Raw genomic sequence first — 14729 nt, 5'->3', positions numbered from 1 at the left:
AAATAATTCTATGTTCAGGTTGAAACATAGGTTTTAGAACTGAAAGAGACCTTAGAGATAATTACTTAGTTCAATAGTCTAAAAAATGTTTAAGCCCAGAATTTCTTATTTAAGAAATAGCAGGACCAGTAGTGTCTCTTATTCAGCTATACTATATCTTGGGCATATTACGTTTCTCTCTGGGTCTCAGTTTGCTTAAATGAAAGTTCAAGATGCTTAGATAGAGCCATTTCTCTTTTAAAAAGTTTCTTAGGGACATTCCCAGGGTTAATACTCCCTTCAAAGAATGCAAAATAACAAATGGAGTCTTCAAACAATTAAAAACTTCGTTGTTGGACAGCGAATACTCAATTTCTTATTCTGTCACTTATTACTTATCATTTATTACCTGACCCAGTGCAAATTAATATACTCTGTTTTTTTAATCCTCTGTAAAATGAGAATAATAATAATAACACCAATATCATCTCACTCCATAAGATTGTTGAGGTTCAGAAAGATAATTTGTGGACATGATCGAATAAGCATTTAATAAATGTAGCTCTTGCCATTATTGTTACTCTTTTTACCGTTGTTTAACCAGCGTTTTCTAAGCCCTCTCTTAAATGTGTGCTGAAACATTGCCGTTTGGAAACTTGACATAGGATTATAAAATGTAGAGACTTTTTTAAAATTTAAAGTCATGTTAATAATTTCCTAGCTAAATATTTTCTAAATTATATTAGAACCTATATTTAGCTAAGTATATTCTAAATTATATTAGAACCTATATTTAACATGTATTTCTCTTTGAAGCCTAGAGTTAGTTGGAGGAATAACATTATTTTGTCTTAAATTATTTTTCATAGAGATAGGCATGTATTTCTGTAAGTGTTCACTCTGCTAGTCACATTTGTCATTCTACTTGGTTTGTCCCAGAATTCAAATGCTAATTTTCTTTATGAACATTTCTCATGCAACTTTGCCATTTGCTTATTTTGTCCCATTATAGTTGGTCAAAAGATACAATAATACCTTGTATAACACTTCATTATATTATGTGCTCCTAATACCAGCATTCTCTTCTCTTCTGGTCAATCCAGAGTATACTAGGTTATACAAGGACTATTTTTTTTTAAAGAGCTTGGTCAGCCAACATTTTATTTCATAAGCCAACATCTTAATGTTCTTTTTTTTTTAATTAGCTACACATGACAGTACAATAATCTTGACAATTCATACATTTGAATCAAATGGGGTATAATTTCTCATTTTTCTGATTGTACAGGTTACAGAATCACATTGGTCATACAGTCACCTATATACATACCTACAGCAATAATAATTTTTATTTTATTCTGCTGCCCTTTCTATCCCCCTTTCCCTCCCCTCCCCTATTTTTATCTGGTACTTCCTTAACTGTCCACTTTAGCACCGTGACAGGAGTTTTGAGAATAACATTAGTAATCAAAATGCATAAAATGATTAATTTTTTTTTTGCTCTAGAGGTGTGATCTAGTTCACTCTAAAGACTTCTGTAGATTCTAGTTTTAAACCAAAATGAACACATATAAAACAATGTATATCTTTCCTGGTAATATGACATGTGACCAAATATAGCTATTTTTCCTTATAAAAGGGCATTATTTCAGACTACAGTTTAAAATAGTTGTTTTTCACATCACCACCCTCATGTTATAATTGTTGGCCCATTCAATTAAAAATGTAGCTGATTAAACTTTTGGGAACTCAATATTAGGGTTGGCTAAAAGGAATGAATGTAATGTTTTAGAAAGAAAATGTTATCCTGACAAGAATGTTTTAAAAGTGAAGTCATTGTTGGTTTTGGAAGCAATGGCATTGTAATTAGTCATGGTTTAAAAATGAAGTAACTTGAAATATCATCATAAAGTATTGTTGGATCTGAAAGAAGACAGTGAACATTTTTGGTAATTTTTAGTATGCTCCCTGATGTGATTCATTTATTCATTTTATTTGTGTAATTTAGCTTACTGAAATTCCTTTAATTCAACTTTGCCATTTCCTCTAATAGCTGAATTATCTATTTCATGTTCCTTTAACTATTTAATACATTATTCTCACTGAATAAACATATACCTTTTAAAATATAATTTTGTGAAAACTGGTAAAATCAAGTGTGATATTTTACTGTACAAAAATTTGTATTAAAATATTTAAAAAATAAGGCACAATATTACATTTTAAATTACACTGGAGTTACAAAACAATTATCCTAATCCTTGTCTGCATATATAGATTATTTATGTTTTAGGAGCAAGATTATTAAATATTTGAGGTTGTGAAAGATAATGCAGTTTTTAAATATGGGTAAAGACTTATTTACTTCTGCATATAATTATTTTTTTAATCATTTAGAAATGATTATTCTGCAATTATGTCAGGTGGTACATTGTATTCAGAGGTTAACTCGAGGCTCTTACACTCAACATTCTTGGAGTAAAATGTCACTATGTACTATATATTTAGTTTAGTTTTGTTTTTTGTTTGTTTGTTTTTGGTGGTGTTGGGCATCACACCCTGGGCCTTGTGCATGCTATACAAGTACTGTACCACTGAGTCACATCAACAGCCCTTGTTTTTTTTTTTTTTAATTGAAAAGGTTTCTTAATTTTAAACGATTAATGAAGCATGAAAGTAGTATGGTATAGTAGGGCCTCCTTGTTAGCTACAGGCAAGTTAGTTAAATTCTCTGAACTTCATTTTTTCCATTTGAAAATATAGGCTGAAATATCTGCCCTACCTACACAAGGTAATTGTTTTGAATATTAAAAAAGATATTAATTGTCAAAGTGCCTTAAATTTAATATATGTAGATGTAGTATTATAGTACTTTGCATGTAATTGATTCTTAGGAATGGTTTTAATTGTAGTATCATTTAAACACATTAGTTATTTTATTAGAAAAGTTATATAAATTTGAGAAATAGAATCAAGAAGAGAAAAAATGTTCCTTATATTCAACCACTGTAAATTAAAACCTTCTGAAATTTTGAGGTGGTATTTTCCTCCCAGGTTTTTAAATGCCTAGCTTTGGGAGATATTTAGACATTACTAATTATACTGTTTTCTCCAAAGTTATTCTAGAGTCTTAAATCATTTTAATGGCCATATTATCTGTTTGTTGGTTATATCCTAATTTTACCATTCTTAGGAGGATGTCAATAACTTTTTTGTATTGTTCTTTTCACATGTAGCATTCATGGGAAATAGAGGTTAATGTTTTACATATTTATGTTAAAGTAGTTGAGGAAGAAAATTCCCAGTCACAATCATCACTTAAGGCCTGAGAAACAATTTAAACATGTAATTTGGTCATTACATAACTTTAGCCTATTCTGCCACACAAATTGCTCCCTAAACATGCCACTTCTACAGTGTTCCAAGTTCAGATGCACAGTTTATAAGTTTTCTTCCAGTGCACACTAATAGCAATATTTTGTATTCCACTGTGTATTGAAATTACTATTCTTAAAATGAAGACTACTCAAGTGTTTTTGGTGATCAGTGAGAATAAATTACAGTGTCACTCTTAAAATTTCTTTGTATACTTGTAGACACCCTGTTTAGTAACTTGATCTCTTAGTTTCATGACCTTCTTGCCTCCATTGATCCTGTCCTTTTCAGCATCTATCCCATGATTGTTTCCTTGGTCTTGTCATTACTAATAATTACATGCTCTCTAAAATCTTTATAGTAGGTTTTTCAGTCTTTACCACATCTTCCAGGTTCTTTCATTCAGTATTCTTGCTCCAGCTTAGTTAGACTTCTAGATTTACTATTTTATTCTTTCCCAGCATATCTTTCCTTTTGTCATACGTACCTCAGAAGGACTTCAACCTTGGTTACATTCTCCTTAGCATCTTTGCAGTGTACCTACACTTATGAGGTATAAATGAAGAAGCTGGAGAAAAACAGTTCATTCTGCTTTGTTCACTCTAGATAGATGGTTCTCAGTATATGACTGAAGAGTTCTACTAGGTTTTCATATCTCCCACTTTACCTCTTTTTATGTTATTTCACATAATTTCTGTCTTTGCTAACTTTAGGTATCCCTTTTTATGCCTCATTCACACCTGATGACTTTGTTTCATATATCAGGGATATTTCTGAAGTAATCAGAAAACAACTCAAATTTCCTCCATCCACCTGCATCTGTGTCTGTTTTGTTTCCTTCCTTGTGAACTGCCTTTGTATCTAGGCCCATCTGCTTGTGAACTAGATTCCATCCTCTCCCTTAGTCAGAGCTGGCTCCCCCTTCTCCTATATTATTAGCTTTTCTTCTACTGCATCATTCCCACACACATAAACACCTCCCATTCCATAGCTGTCCTTTATAGGAAAGAGCTTTTTATATTTCTGTCTCCACTTCCTCTCTTCCCATTTCATTCTCTTTCAGACTGTTTCAATGATTTCCATTGTGATACTTTCATCCTATCTTGCAGAAATTGATACTCTTGTCAAGGTCAACAGTTATCTGTATGTGACCACATCTGATGATCAATTATTGGTGTTCTTCTTCCTGGACCTTCAGACTAATAACAAAATTCATCATTCTCCATAAAATAGCTTTTTCTTCACCTTCTAGGATACTGATTTCTTGGTTTTTTTCTTCTAGCACAGTGACTGTTCCTTTTCTCTTGCCTGTTCCTTTTCTCTCGCCTCTTGCTTTTCGGCTTAATCTGAGATGATGGAGTATTTGGCCATTGGACTTCACAGGACTCTATAACTTTGATTAAATTTCATATACATACTGATAATTCCCAAATTTATATATCCAGTACTTTTTCCTCCACTGTCACCAGGCTGTACCCTACCTGTCTACCCAATAATAAATCTAGATATTTGAAGCAATTGAACTTGCTTGTCCAAAGTTAAATTCTTACTTTCCATATCTGTTCCTCTCTTTCTTCCTCATTCTAGTAAATAACTCTTTTAGCCTTCCATCCTGTGACAAAATGCCTGAGAAATGTGTCTGTAAGGCAGAAAAGTTTATTTTGGCTCACAGTTTTAGAGGATTCAATTGATGGTGGATTGTGGTGAGGCAGAACATCGTGGAAGGTATAGCAATGAAAAGCTTCTCACTTCATGGTGGCTAGGAAGCATAAAGAAAGAGAAAAAGTAGCCAGGGACAAGATAGACCTTTCTAGGTCACAACCACCAGTAGCCTACTGCTCTAACTAGGCCCTACCTCCTACGGTTTCTACCACCTCCCAGTTCACAGGTGAACCCATCAATTGGATAATCCATTGATGTAGTTAGAACCCTCATAATCCAGTCACTTCACACAAGCCCACCTCCAAATATTGCTGCATTGGGTACTAAGTCTTCAACACATGAGCCTTTAGGGGACATTCCAGATCCAAACCATAACAACAACAGTTCCACTTTTCTAATTGCTTGGACTTAGACTCAGAAATATTATTGATTTTTTTCCTCTCTTCCACAATTAATGTTCCCATTGAGTCAACATTGAGAATTTATCAAGAACATTACCACTTTCTACCACTGTATCACTACCATCCAATTCTAGCCTTGCCTGGCCAGTTGGAGGAGCTTTCTAGTTGAAGTCTTTGTTTTCACTTTTGGCCCCTGTAGTCTGTTCTCAACACAGAAGTCAGAGCAATCGTTTAATTATGGTACAAAGCAGACCATAACACATTCTTCTGATCAAAACTCACCATTTGGTTTATATCTCACACAGAATAAAATCCATAAAACTCATATGATTATGAATAGATAGGTTTTTATATAACAGCTCTTCCATTGTAATTGCTGGTCTTAATTACACTAATTCTTTCTCCACAGTTTCATCTAATAATTCCTCAACTTTGAGAGACTCATTGTATAGACAGTAGACAAAAATAAAAGCTATTTTTGAATAGCTCTGTAGAGCCTTCAAAGTGGCCCACATTAAGTGTGAGACTAATACCTCTCTTAATTCTAGCAGTAGTGGAGATTTGTTGATACTTAGTGAACTTTTCCAGGAGTCTACAATGTAAGTCTGACATTATACTGATTGTTAAATGTGACTTGAAATTTACTCATGCATTGTTTTGTTTAAAATGTCAAGTTGAGATTTGGAGACAGAAACAAAATTTTTCCTATATATATTTTGACCTAAAACATTGTATATTGAGAGATATTTCTAGTCTTTAGTGATGATTGTACATTAAAAACCAAGAGACATTCTCCCCGTGGGGAACATTCTATGGGCTGGGTCTTTGTTTATTTAAAAAAAAATACATGCATACATTGTGTGGCTATTAATTTTATGCTTATTTTGTTATAAAGATTTCATTAAAGATTTAGTAAGAGACAAAGGAGGTTTATGAAATGTATCACCTGGAACAATTAATAAAAATTCCCATCAGACATCAGTCTCTTAAAGTTTATCCACATTTTTTTCTTTGTTTTTCTTCTCTTTTAATATACTCTTTCATGTTTGGGTATTTTACTGTTTTAGTCAATAAAAACCAAGAAAAGTCACAAATGAATTTAAGTTAGTACAGAAAATAAAGTTGTTTTTTAAAAAAATTATCTTCTTATCACCACAGAATGCCAGGATATGAAATTTGTTACCAAAATTCCTAGATGTTTTGGCAAGAATGCTCTTTTAGCTTAAGTAGCATAGAAGTGGCTATAGTGATAAAAATGGAATTAGTAATAATGTCATCTATTCTCCCATACTATAGATAGGAATTCCAAATCTTTGAAGTCATGTTTGAACTAGAAGGAGATTCATTTTGTAAAAGATAAAACAAAGCTGGGCATTAGTTAAAGGGGTAAGTACAGATTTTAATCAGGATATGCTATTGCAATTGAGAGAAAGAATTCAGCAAGAATTGTGCCCCACTTTAATTTGTGTAGAGGTGACCAGGCATTATAAAATGGAGAATGAGGAAACAGGGAGAGTCAGAGTCAGTAATGTGCAAAGGTTCCAGTTTCTCTGCATCCTAGCCAACATTCCTTACTTTCTGCATCTGTTGTTGTGTTTACTAATTGCCATCATAACGGGTATGATGTGATGTCTTATTGTGGTTTGATTTGTATTCAAAGGACTGTTGATGTTGAATATGGCTTTTTGGTGTTTTCATCTTTGGAGAAATGTCTGTTTAAGTCCTTTGCCCATTTTTTAAATCAGGTTGTTATTTTGTTAATTTATATGTATATTACATAATAGAGAACATAAAATTACTTATAATATGTCTTCTTTCTCACCACTAGTGGTGCAAAGTATAATTTGCTAGCTCATACCACCCTAACCTTGGAAAGTGCTGATGATAGCTTCAAGACTCACAATCTATCTATTAATGGAAATGGTGAGTACATTATATATTTTTATTTACTACATATAGTATGTCAATATATATGTGGTGACATTGATTATTTCTAATTTTAATGTTCTGATTTGGATGTTGGCTTAAGTAATAAGGGCATGAGTGATTCTCTAGGTTCTTTTAAATGTAGCTATCCCTTTCCCAAATAGGAAGTGTTTTTCTTTCTTTATGCTCAGATTTGCTTTTAAGACTTAGTGAGAAGTTGTCTGAGTCCTTATCTTTGACTTGAAGTTGATGACTTCACTACTTTTTTAGCTGAAATTTAAAGACCTGTCTCATATTTAGGTTTGAAATCAAGCCAAACTCCACTTTATTTTTGGTTTCTTTTATTGATTATTGAGAATTATTTTTCACCTCTGTGAAAGTATCGTTTCATTTATTAATCTCTTTGCCTTTGTTTATCCGAAGTTTCACTGTGATATAATTAAGAGTAAAGCTTATTTTATTTACTCTGCTTCAGGCTCCTTTAGCTGTGGGTGTGGTTTGGCAGTGAGATTGCCCTAGTTATGAAATTATTATGTGCCAGGCATATAATAGATGTCATGTATGCATTATCTTATTTTCATATCAAACCCCCTACTTAAGGTAAGTGGTATTTTTTAAATGAGAAATTAATACTTAGACATATAAATGGCTAGCCTTAGATGCCATATTTCTTGTCAGAAGTATGGAAGAGCTGTGGCTCTATACTGTCTTCCACAGGGGTTCCCAACTCTGAGAAACCCAGGTTAGAAGTAATAGGTGATTGCAGAGTTTGGGCAAGCAGGCTGTGGAGCAAGGAATTCTATATTAACTTTTCAGGAAATGCAGGCAGGAAGGAATTATTTTCCTTTACATCACATAAAATCTCAACTTATTTACAGAGAAACACATTATTACATGTTGTATTTGGTTCTATTTATATTACTGATTGCACTAAGTTTACATTCTGGTCTGAAAATCAAATCATTTGTTATTCTGTTTCTTTAGGAAGTATATTCTAACTTAAAAACAACTGGCTTATAGGTATTTAGAGCATAATTCATTCATAAATCTGTGATTCCCTATATAAAAAATTTCTGATATACTACTCAGATACATGCCTTTATGGAATTCTTATTGCATTTCCTGCCTGTGTTAAGAAAATGTGACTCATTTATATTTGTGTCTGCATGTTTGAATCATCCATGTATTATGTTTATACATTTATTTCTCCCAGGTCAAGCCCTTTATTTCTAAAAGTTAGCAGCTTTAACAAGGTATTAATTAAAAAAGATTTGAATAGTCCCAGAAAATTTGTTGTGTGCTATTCCATAGTAGAATGTTGGGTAGGTAAGTTATTGAAAACTTTTTTTGTTTTACTTTTTGTTCTGTGTTATGGCTGTTCTTTTTCCTTTAACCAAATAAAACATCTTGGCTACTCTGCATCTATGTATTAAATAACTCTATATTTACCAAAACCAATTTTTTTCAGAGTTACTAAGACTTTTTATGTAAATAATAATTATAGCTAATGGTAGCCATTTTATAGGTACTGCCCATAATGGTGCAGTGAAAACTTCAAAAGTCACTTATGTGTGGATCAGTGTGCACTAAGAGCCATGGGTAGTCCACTAACAGTTGGATTTTTATTTGTACCTGATGCACAGAAAAAATTATTCAATACTTTCCTTCTATACAAAGGATATATACTTGCTTACACACTAAAATACACTATAGCAAATTGCTTACATGATGCTAAGTTACCCCTGAGAATGTTAATAGGTTAACAACTGTCATCTCATTCCACTATGTCACCACAACTACCAACTCAGAAAACTAAAACATTACTACTATCTAATTATTCAAGTTTTGCTCGTTGTTCCAATAGTGTTCTTTATACTAAAAAAAAAAAAGTGCAGAATTACACATTAAATTTAGTTATCATACTTCTTTAGTTTCTTTCAGTCTGGACTACTTTCTAAGTCTTTTGCTGACTTTTATGACTTCGATATTTTTCAGTATTATACTTGGTTATTTTGTAAAAGTTTCTCATTTTAGGTTTATATGGATTAAGATTCAGAATATGTATCTTTGACAATGATGTTTTGCTCTTGTTGTATCCTATCAAGTGGCATGTAATTTTGATTCATCCCAGTACACTTGGTTAAAGTGGCATCTGTTAAGTTTGTCTACTGTAAAGTTACTCTTTTGCTCTCTATTTTCAAATTAATACATATTTTGTGGAGGGAGTAGGTGCTTTGAACCTACATAAGTATACATTTCGTATAAGACTTCTACTTTTTGGATTCATGTTTTTCTGTTTTACCCAATGTACCATAACCCATTGATGTCACTGTTTTTTTTTAAGGGTCAAATTGTTCCAGATTGGGCAAGTGGGAGCCCATATTTAGTATGGTGTTCATCTTTTTGATATCTTTCTTTGAGCACTTTCCTGCTCAGTGACATACCTAAATATTTCAGCTTGTCATGTATTTCCCCTGGCCCATCCCTGGAGTCAGCCTTGTTCTTAAGGAACACTGGTTGCCCTTCTTCTTGGAGGTAGGGTTCTGACAACACTATGCCTATTCACACCATGTGTAGATGGCTCCTTTACTGCTCTCAGTCTCTGATTCCCGTGAGTGGGATGCCCACCAGAAGTGGTCACTGTTATTCTGCTTGTGTTCTGATGCTTCACATCAAGCGGTCACTCCATAAGGAGGCCCTCCTCACTCTGCTGAGGCTCTTACTCCCTGCATCACACCACCCCTTATGGCTCTAGTACCCACCTCTGTCTGCCCTCCTCACTCTCCCTACTCCAGACAGATTCCCCAGTGTAGGCTGTGCCTGGATGTGAACATCCTTTCAGCCCATTCAAGTTCTGTTGCCTCATGCTGGCAGCCCTCCTGCTTATCCTCATTCTGTCTGGCTCCCATTCCCAGCTCAAGGACAGCATAGCTCCTTCCTCAATCCCTGCACAGATGATCTTGGGGGGCTGTACCTAATGGATTATGACTTAATTGTTCAATAAGGGAAGATGGAAGAAAGTTATTGGCTGAAATAATGTTTCATTCAGAGGATCCTCTTGCTAGTTATCATAATGAGCAATAAGTAGAATTTGACCAACAAATCATTAGAATGTTTTTATATTAAAAGAGATTACTTCTAGTCTCTGAATAATCCCTATTGAATAATTACTTTTAAGATCAAATAAAATTAAGAGGCTAAAATATCCATGATTATTCCAGGTGATCACATACTCTAAACTATCAGTTTAATATTATCCTATCCTCTCTACTTGCTTATATTTGATCGTCATTAAATATAATACTGGTACATGAGTAGGTAAAAACTTTTATATGAAACTAATTTAAAAATATGTTCATGTATAATGAAAAAACCTATAAAAAGAAATACCAAAATGTGTAATGACCTCAAATAAGCATATATTTATAACTTGAGTTTTTTTTTTTTTTCTTTCTCCTTTGAATAGAGGAGTCTTCATTTTGGCTTCCCTTATATGGCAACATGTGCTGCCGATTAGTTGTCCAGCCAGCTTGTATGGCTGAGGATGCATGTGCAGGATTTCTTAATCAGCAGGTTAGAGGACTTTAAATATCCTACAACAATTATAGCTTTAGTTGAAATCTTAATATACAGACAGCTGTTTGACCTACTAATATTGAAAAGTCTTTTTTTAAATGTTTGTTTTCTAAATGTTGTTAAACATAGACTGTGGGAAGTGCTGGGGTGAGAAGGATGGCAAGGGCAGGGGTCTGATGCTGTTTTGATGGCTCTGGAGCTACTCCTCCCTGCTCCTCTGCTCCATGACCCTGCAGTAAGTAGCAGGTAATCGGCAACAGAGGACTCCTTGTGGAAACTGATGATGGCTGTGCAACATCGCTCACAAAAAGGCCCTTCTGGCAAACAGCTTCTGGCACAGTTTAGGCCTCTGGGCTTCCAAAGCTGCCTCTTTGCCACCTACTCCTGATTTATTTATAGCCATAGTTATTTATATTCAGTAAATAATTAATTGTGGGCTTCAATGAATCAATAGCTTTTTCTAAAAGATTCCATTAGGGGGAAAGAAAATTTGCATTCTTACTAGGTAGTCAACATTTTCTAATGTTCTGAGAACAGTAAGGGAAAATTATATTTTCAACATTGAGAGTTATTTTTATAATTTTCCTGAGTCATTTGATGAATTGCTGTGAGAATCTAAGCACTAATTTTTAATAGACTAGCTTTCCTAAAACATTGATTTATGATTTTATGTGTGTAAAAGTTATATGGTAATAATTACTTTCATTTTGCTTTAATGCTTTTCAGAATTCCAGACATTTCTTCTCTGATATTAACTTTCTTTCAGATTTGAGGCAGTTGAACTTACTGTAAAGCAAATTAGAAGGTTATTTCATCACATTTTAGAAGGTCTAAAAAGTTAATATAAGTTTAATTATTTAGGTGTTGTATTGAGTTTAGAAGGAAGGTGATAATGATCTATAGTTGATTGTTTCTTGATTTTTTTTTTTCTTTTTCCAGCAAATGGTGGAAGGTCTGATTAGTTGGAGAAGGTTGTATTGTGTTTTGAGAGGAGGTAAACTGTATTGTTTTTATAGTCCGGAAGAAATTGAAGCTAAAATGGAACCAACCTTGGTAGTGCCCATTCATAAGGTAAAGGAAATGCTGTTTTGAAAATAAAATGTTTTATGAAGTTTGTTCTTGTTTATATACTTCACTCACATTGTTGCCATCCTATAAAGAAAGGATTGCTAAAAACATATTAGTTCATAAAGATAGTTTAATATTTACTCTGTTTCTTTGCTTTGTAGAACTTATTCATTAAAGGAAATGCTGTATGTTTTCTAAGAACACAGTAAGAGAAACCAATACTGGTAAATAAGTTTTAAGTTAAAGAATGTAACTCCACATTAACAAGATATTTACATTTTTCATGAATTTATTTAACTAAGGGATTATGTAAACATAAAATGTTAGCTCATGTTAAAGTGATGCTCTTTGTAGTTAATATTCAAATCAACCCATAAAAAGATATTCCTGAGTATATCTCTTCTGATTTCTTTTGGAATCGTTGGGCAGTTGTCCAATCTTCTGTCAGGACAGGGAAGTCTAACTTTAGCAAAAGCGAAGCACTAAGCAACTCAGTGAGACCCTGTCAAAAATAGGGCTGGAGATGTGGCTCAGTGGTCAAGTGTCCCTGATTCAATCCCCAGTACCAAAACAAAACAAAAAACTATTGAGGGCTGGGGATGTGGCTCAAGCGGTAGCGCGCTCGCCTGGCATGCGTGCGGCCTGGGTTCGATCCTCAGCACCACATACAAACAAAGATGTTGTGTCCGCCGAGAACTAAAAAATAAATATTAAAAATTCTCTCTCTCTCTCTCTCTCTCTCTCTCTTTCTCTCTCTCTCTCTCTCTCTCTCTCTCTCCCTCCCTCCCTCCCCCCCTCCCTCCCTCCCCCCTCTCACTCTCTCTCTCTCTCTCTCTCCCCCCTCTCTCACTCTCTCTTTAAAAAAAAAAAACTATTGAAATTTAGTTATAATTTTTTCAACTAAAATTATGTAGGAAAACTTTCCAAATAAAGTAGACTTAGTTTGTTTTTTCTTGCTGTCTTAAATTTAGTTTTCAATTCTAGTATCTATGAGATAGTCTCTTCTCTTTTATAGTATTCCTACTCTAGAACACTTTAATGGTATTTCTAGAGTAAAATACTGTATTTTCTGCCTGTTGGGTAGCACTTGTTTCTAGTTTTATTTTACTTGCCTTTTGAGTGATTTAACTGAAGTGAGTATATGATAAAATATGAACTATCACATCTGCTACTATACATGTTCTACTTTAAACTTTTAAAGAAAAATGTAAAATCATATGTCCTTTTATAGAATAGTGTATTCCTGAAAACATGTCAGCACAGTCTTCTGATCTATATGGACTTGTTTAATTCCATAACCTTTTCCAATAATGGGGTTTTTGTCTCGCTGTCCATCCTGCTTTTAGAAATTACACTGCTTTTTTTTTTTTTTCTCTCCTAAAGGAAATCCTTTAGTAAGACTTTAAAAAAAAAAAGAAGTTTTATAGTGGGTTTTTTGTTATTGTTGTTTGAGGTACTAGGTATAAACCCAGAAGTGCTTTATCACTGAACTACATCCCCATTGGTTTATAATTTTTTATTTTGTTATTATTATTTTTAATTTTGAGACAGGGTTTCACTTCTCAATAAGTTGCTTAGGGCCTCCCTAAGTCGCTGAGGCTGACCTTGAGAACTTGCAATCCTCCCGCCTCAGCCTTTTATGTCACTGAGATTATAGGCATGCACCACCAACTTTTTATAATATTGTGGGACCATCTAATTTAACTTTTGTTTATTAGAAGTATTAGTGTTCTTCCTAAATAATATAAATAAGTAATTAATCAATATTATTACAGTGAATTTATTTAGAAAAATTAGGTTAATAGAAATGTGATTTTAGTAATGAAAAATTGATTTTTTTTCATTACTTGCCACCTTTTATTTTATTTTGGTTTGTTCACATAGTGTTTCTCTTTAATCTCACTTTTCTATATCTTAGTCTTTTGGAAATTAAAACAAAATAATGAATACCTATATATCCTTCACCCAGATTCTTCAGCTGTTGTTAATATTTTTGTTACATGCTTCCTCTCTAGTTAATTTTCTCCTGAATCATTTGAAAATCAGGGTACACAGTATAACATGTCTCCCCTGAATATTTTGATATATTTCTCCTAAAGCACATTTTTCTTCAGAACCAAAATATTATCATTCTAAAGAAATTTATTGTTGATACAATATTATCTAATATGCAGAACAAATTGCCCCAGTTGTCCCCAAAATATTCTTTGTAACTTTTTTTTTGTTTGAACTAGAACCTCTGATCACCAAGTACTTTATTTCCTTTTATCTAAAAGTATGCTCTTCATGTCCTACCTTTGTTTGTTTTGATCTTTCATGACATTACCATTTTTTAAAAGTTCAGGCCAATTTTTCTCTTGTAATGTATGTGACTAATTGTTTCACTAGATTCAGGTTAAATATTTTTGGAAGAGTTCTACCATATGTAATTATGTCTAACTTGATTTGTACTAGGTAACTAGATAGTAAAAATGCAATCTTACCAATTTTTTTCTTACTTCTTGTATTGTAGAGTACAAATAGTCATAAACCAAATTAAGATTTAATCTAAACAAATATTTTTTCATATTTTTTATCGATGCATTTTAATTACATGTAATAGTGGGATTCATTGTTACGTATTTGTACATACACATGATATAACAATATAATTTGGTCAATATAATTCTCCAGTATTTCCTTTCTGCTCCTCCCTCCCTCTGGTCTCTTTCCTGTGGTCCTCCTCTGCTTTTCTTGAGATTC

The 14729-nt window shown here is 33.2% G+C and overlaps 1 protein-coding gene across 1 annotated transcript in view; it reads left to right on the top strand.

Annotated features, from left to right (window-relative positions):
- RTKN2 (rhotekin 2) overlaps positions 1-14729 on the top strand; it is a gene marked incomplete at its 5' end in the record, with an annotated part of 78674 nt that overhangs the window by 47531 nt on the left and 16414 nt on the right. Inside the window, 3 exons of the mRNA XM_081268379.1 lie at positions 7246-7340; positions 10810-10916; positions 11859-11990. Of these exons, the coding sequence (XP_081124505.1) occupies positions 7246-7340; positions 10810-10916; positions 11859-11990 (334 nt within the window). The remainder of the gene's footprint in view (positions 1-7245; positions 7341-10809; positions 10917-11858; positions 11991-14729) is intronic.

This window comes from Spermophilus citellus (genome assembly GCF_964194105.1).
Source record: "Spermophilus citellus genome assembly, chromosome: 15".
NCBI lineage: Eukaryota > Metazoa > Chordata > Mammalia > Rodentia > Sciuridae > Spermophilus > Spermophilus citellus.
Note: the sequence above shows the minus strand (reverse complement) of the source record. Positions and strands in the feature narration are given on the sequence as shown.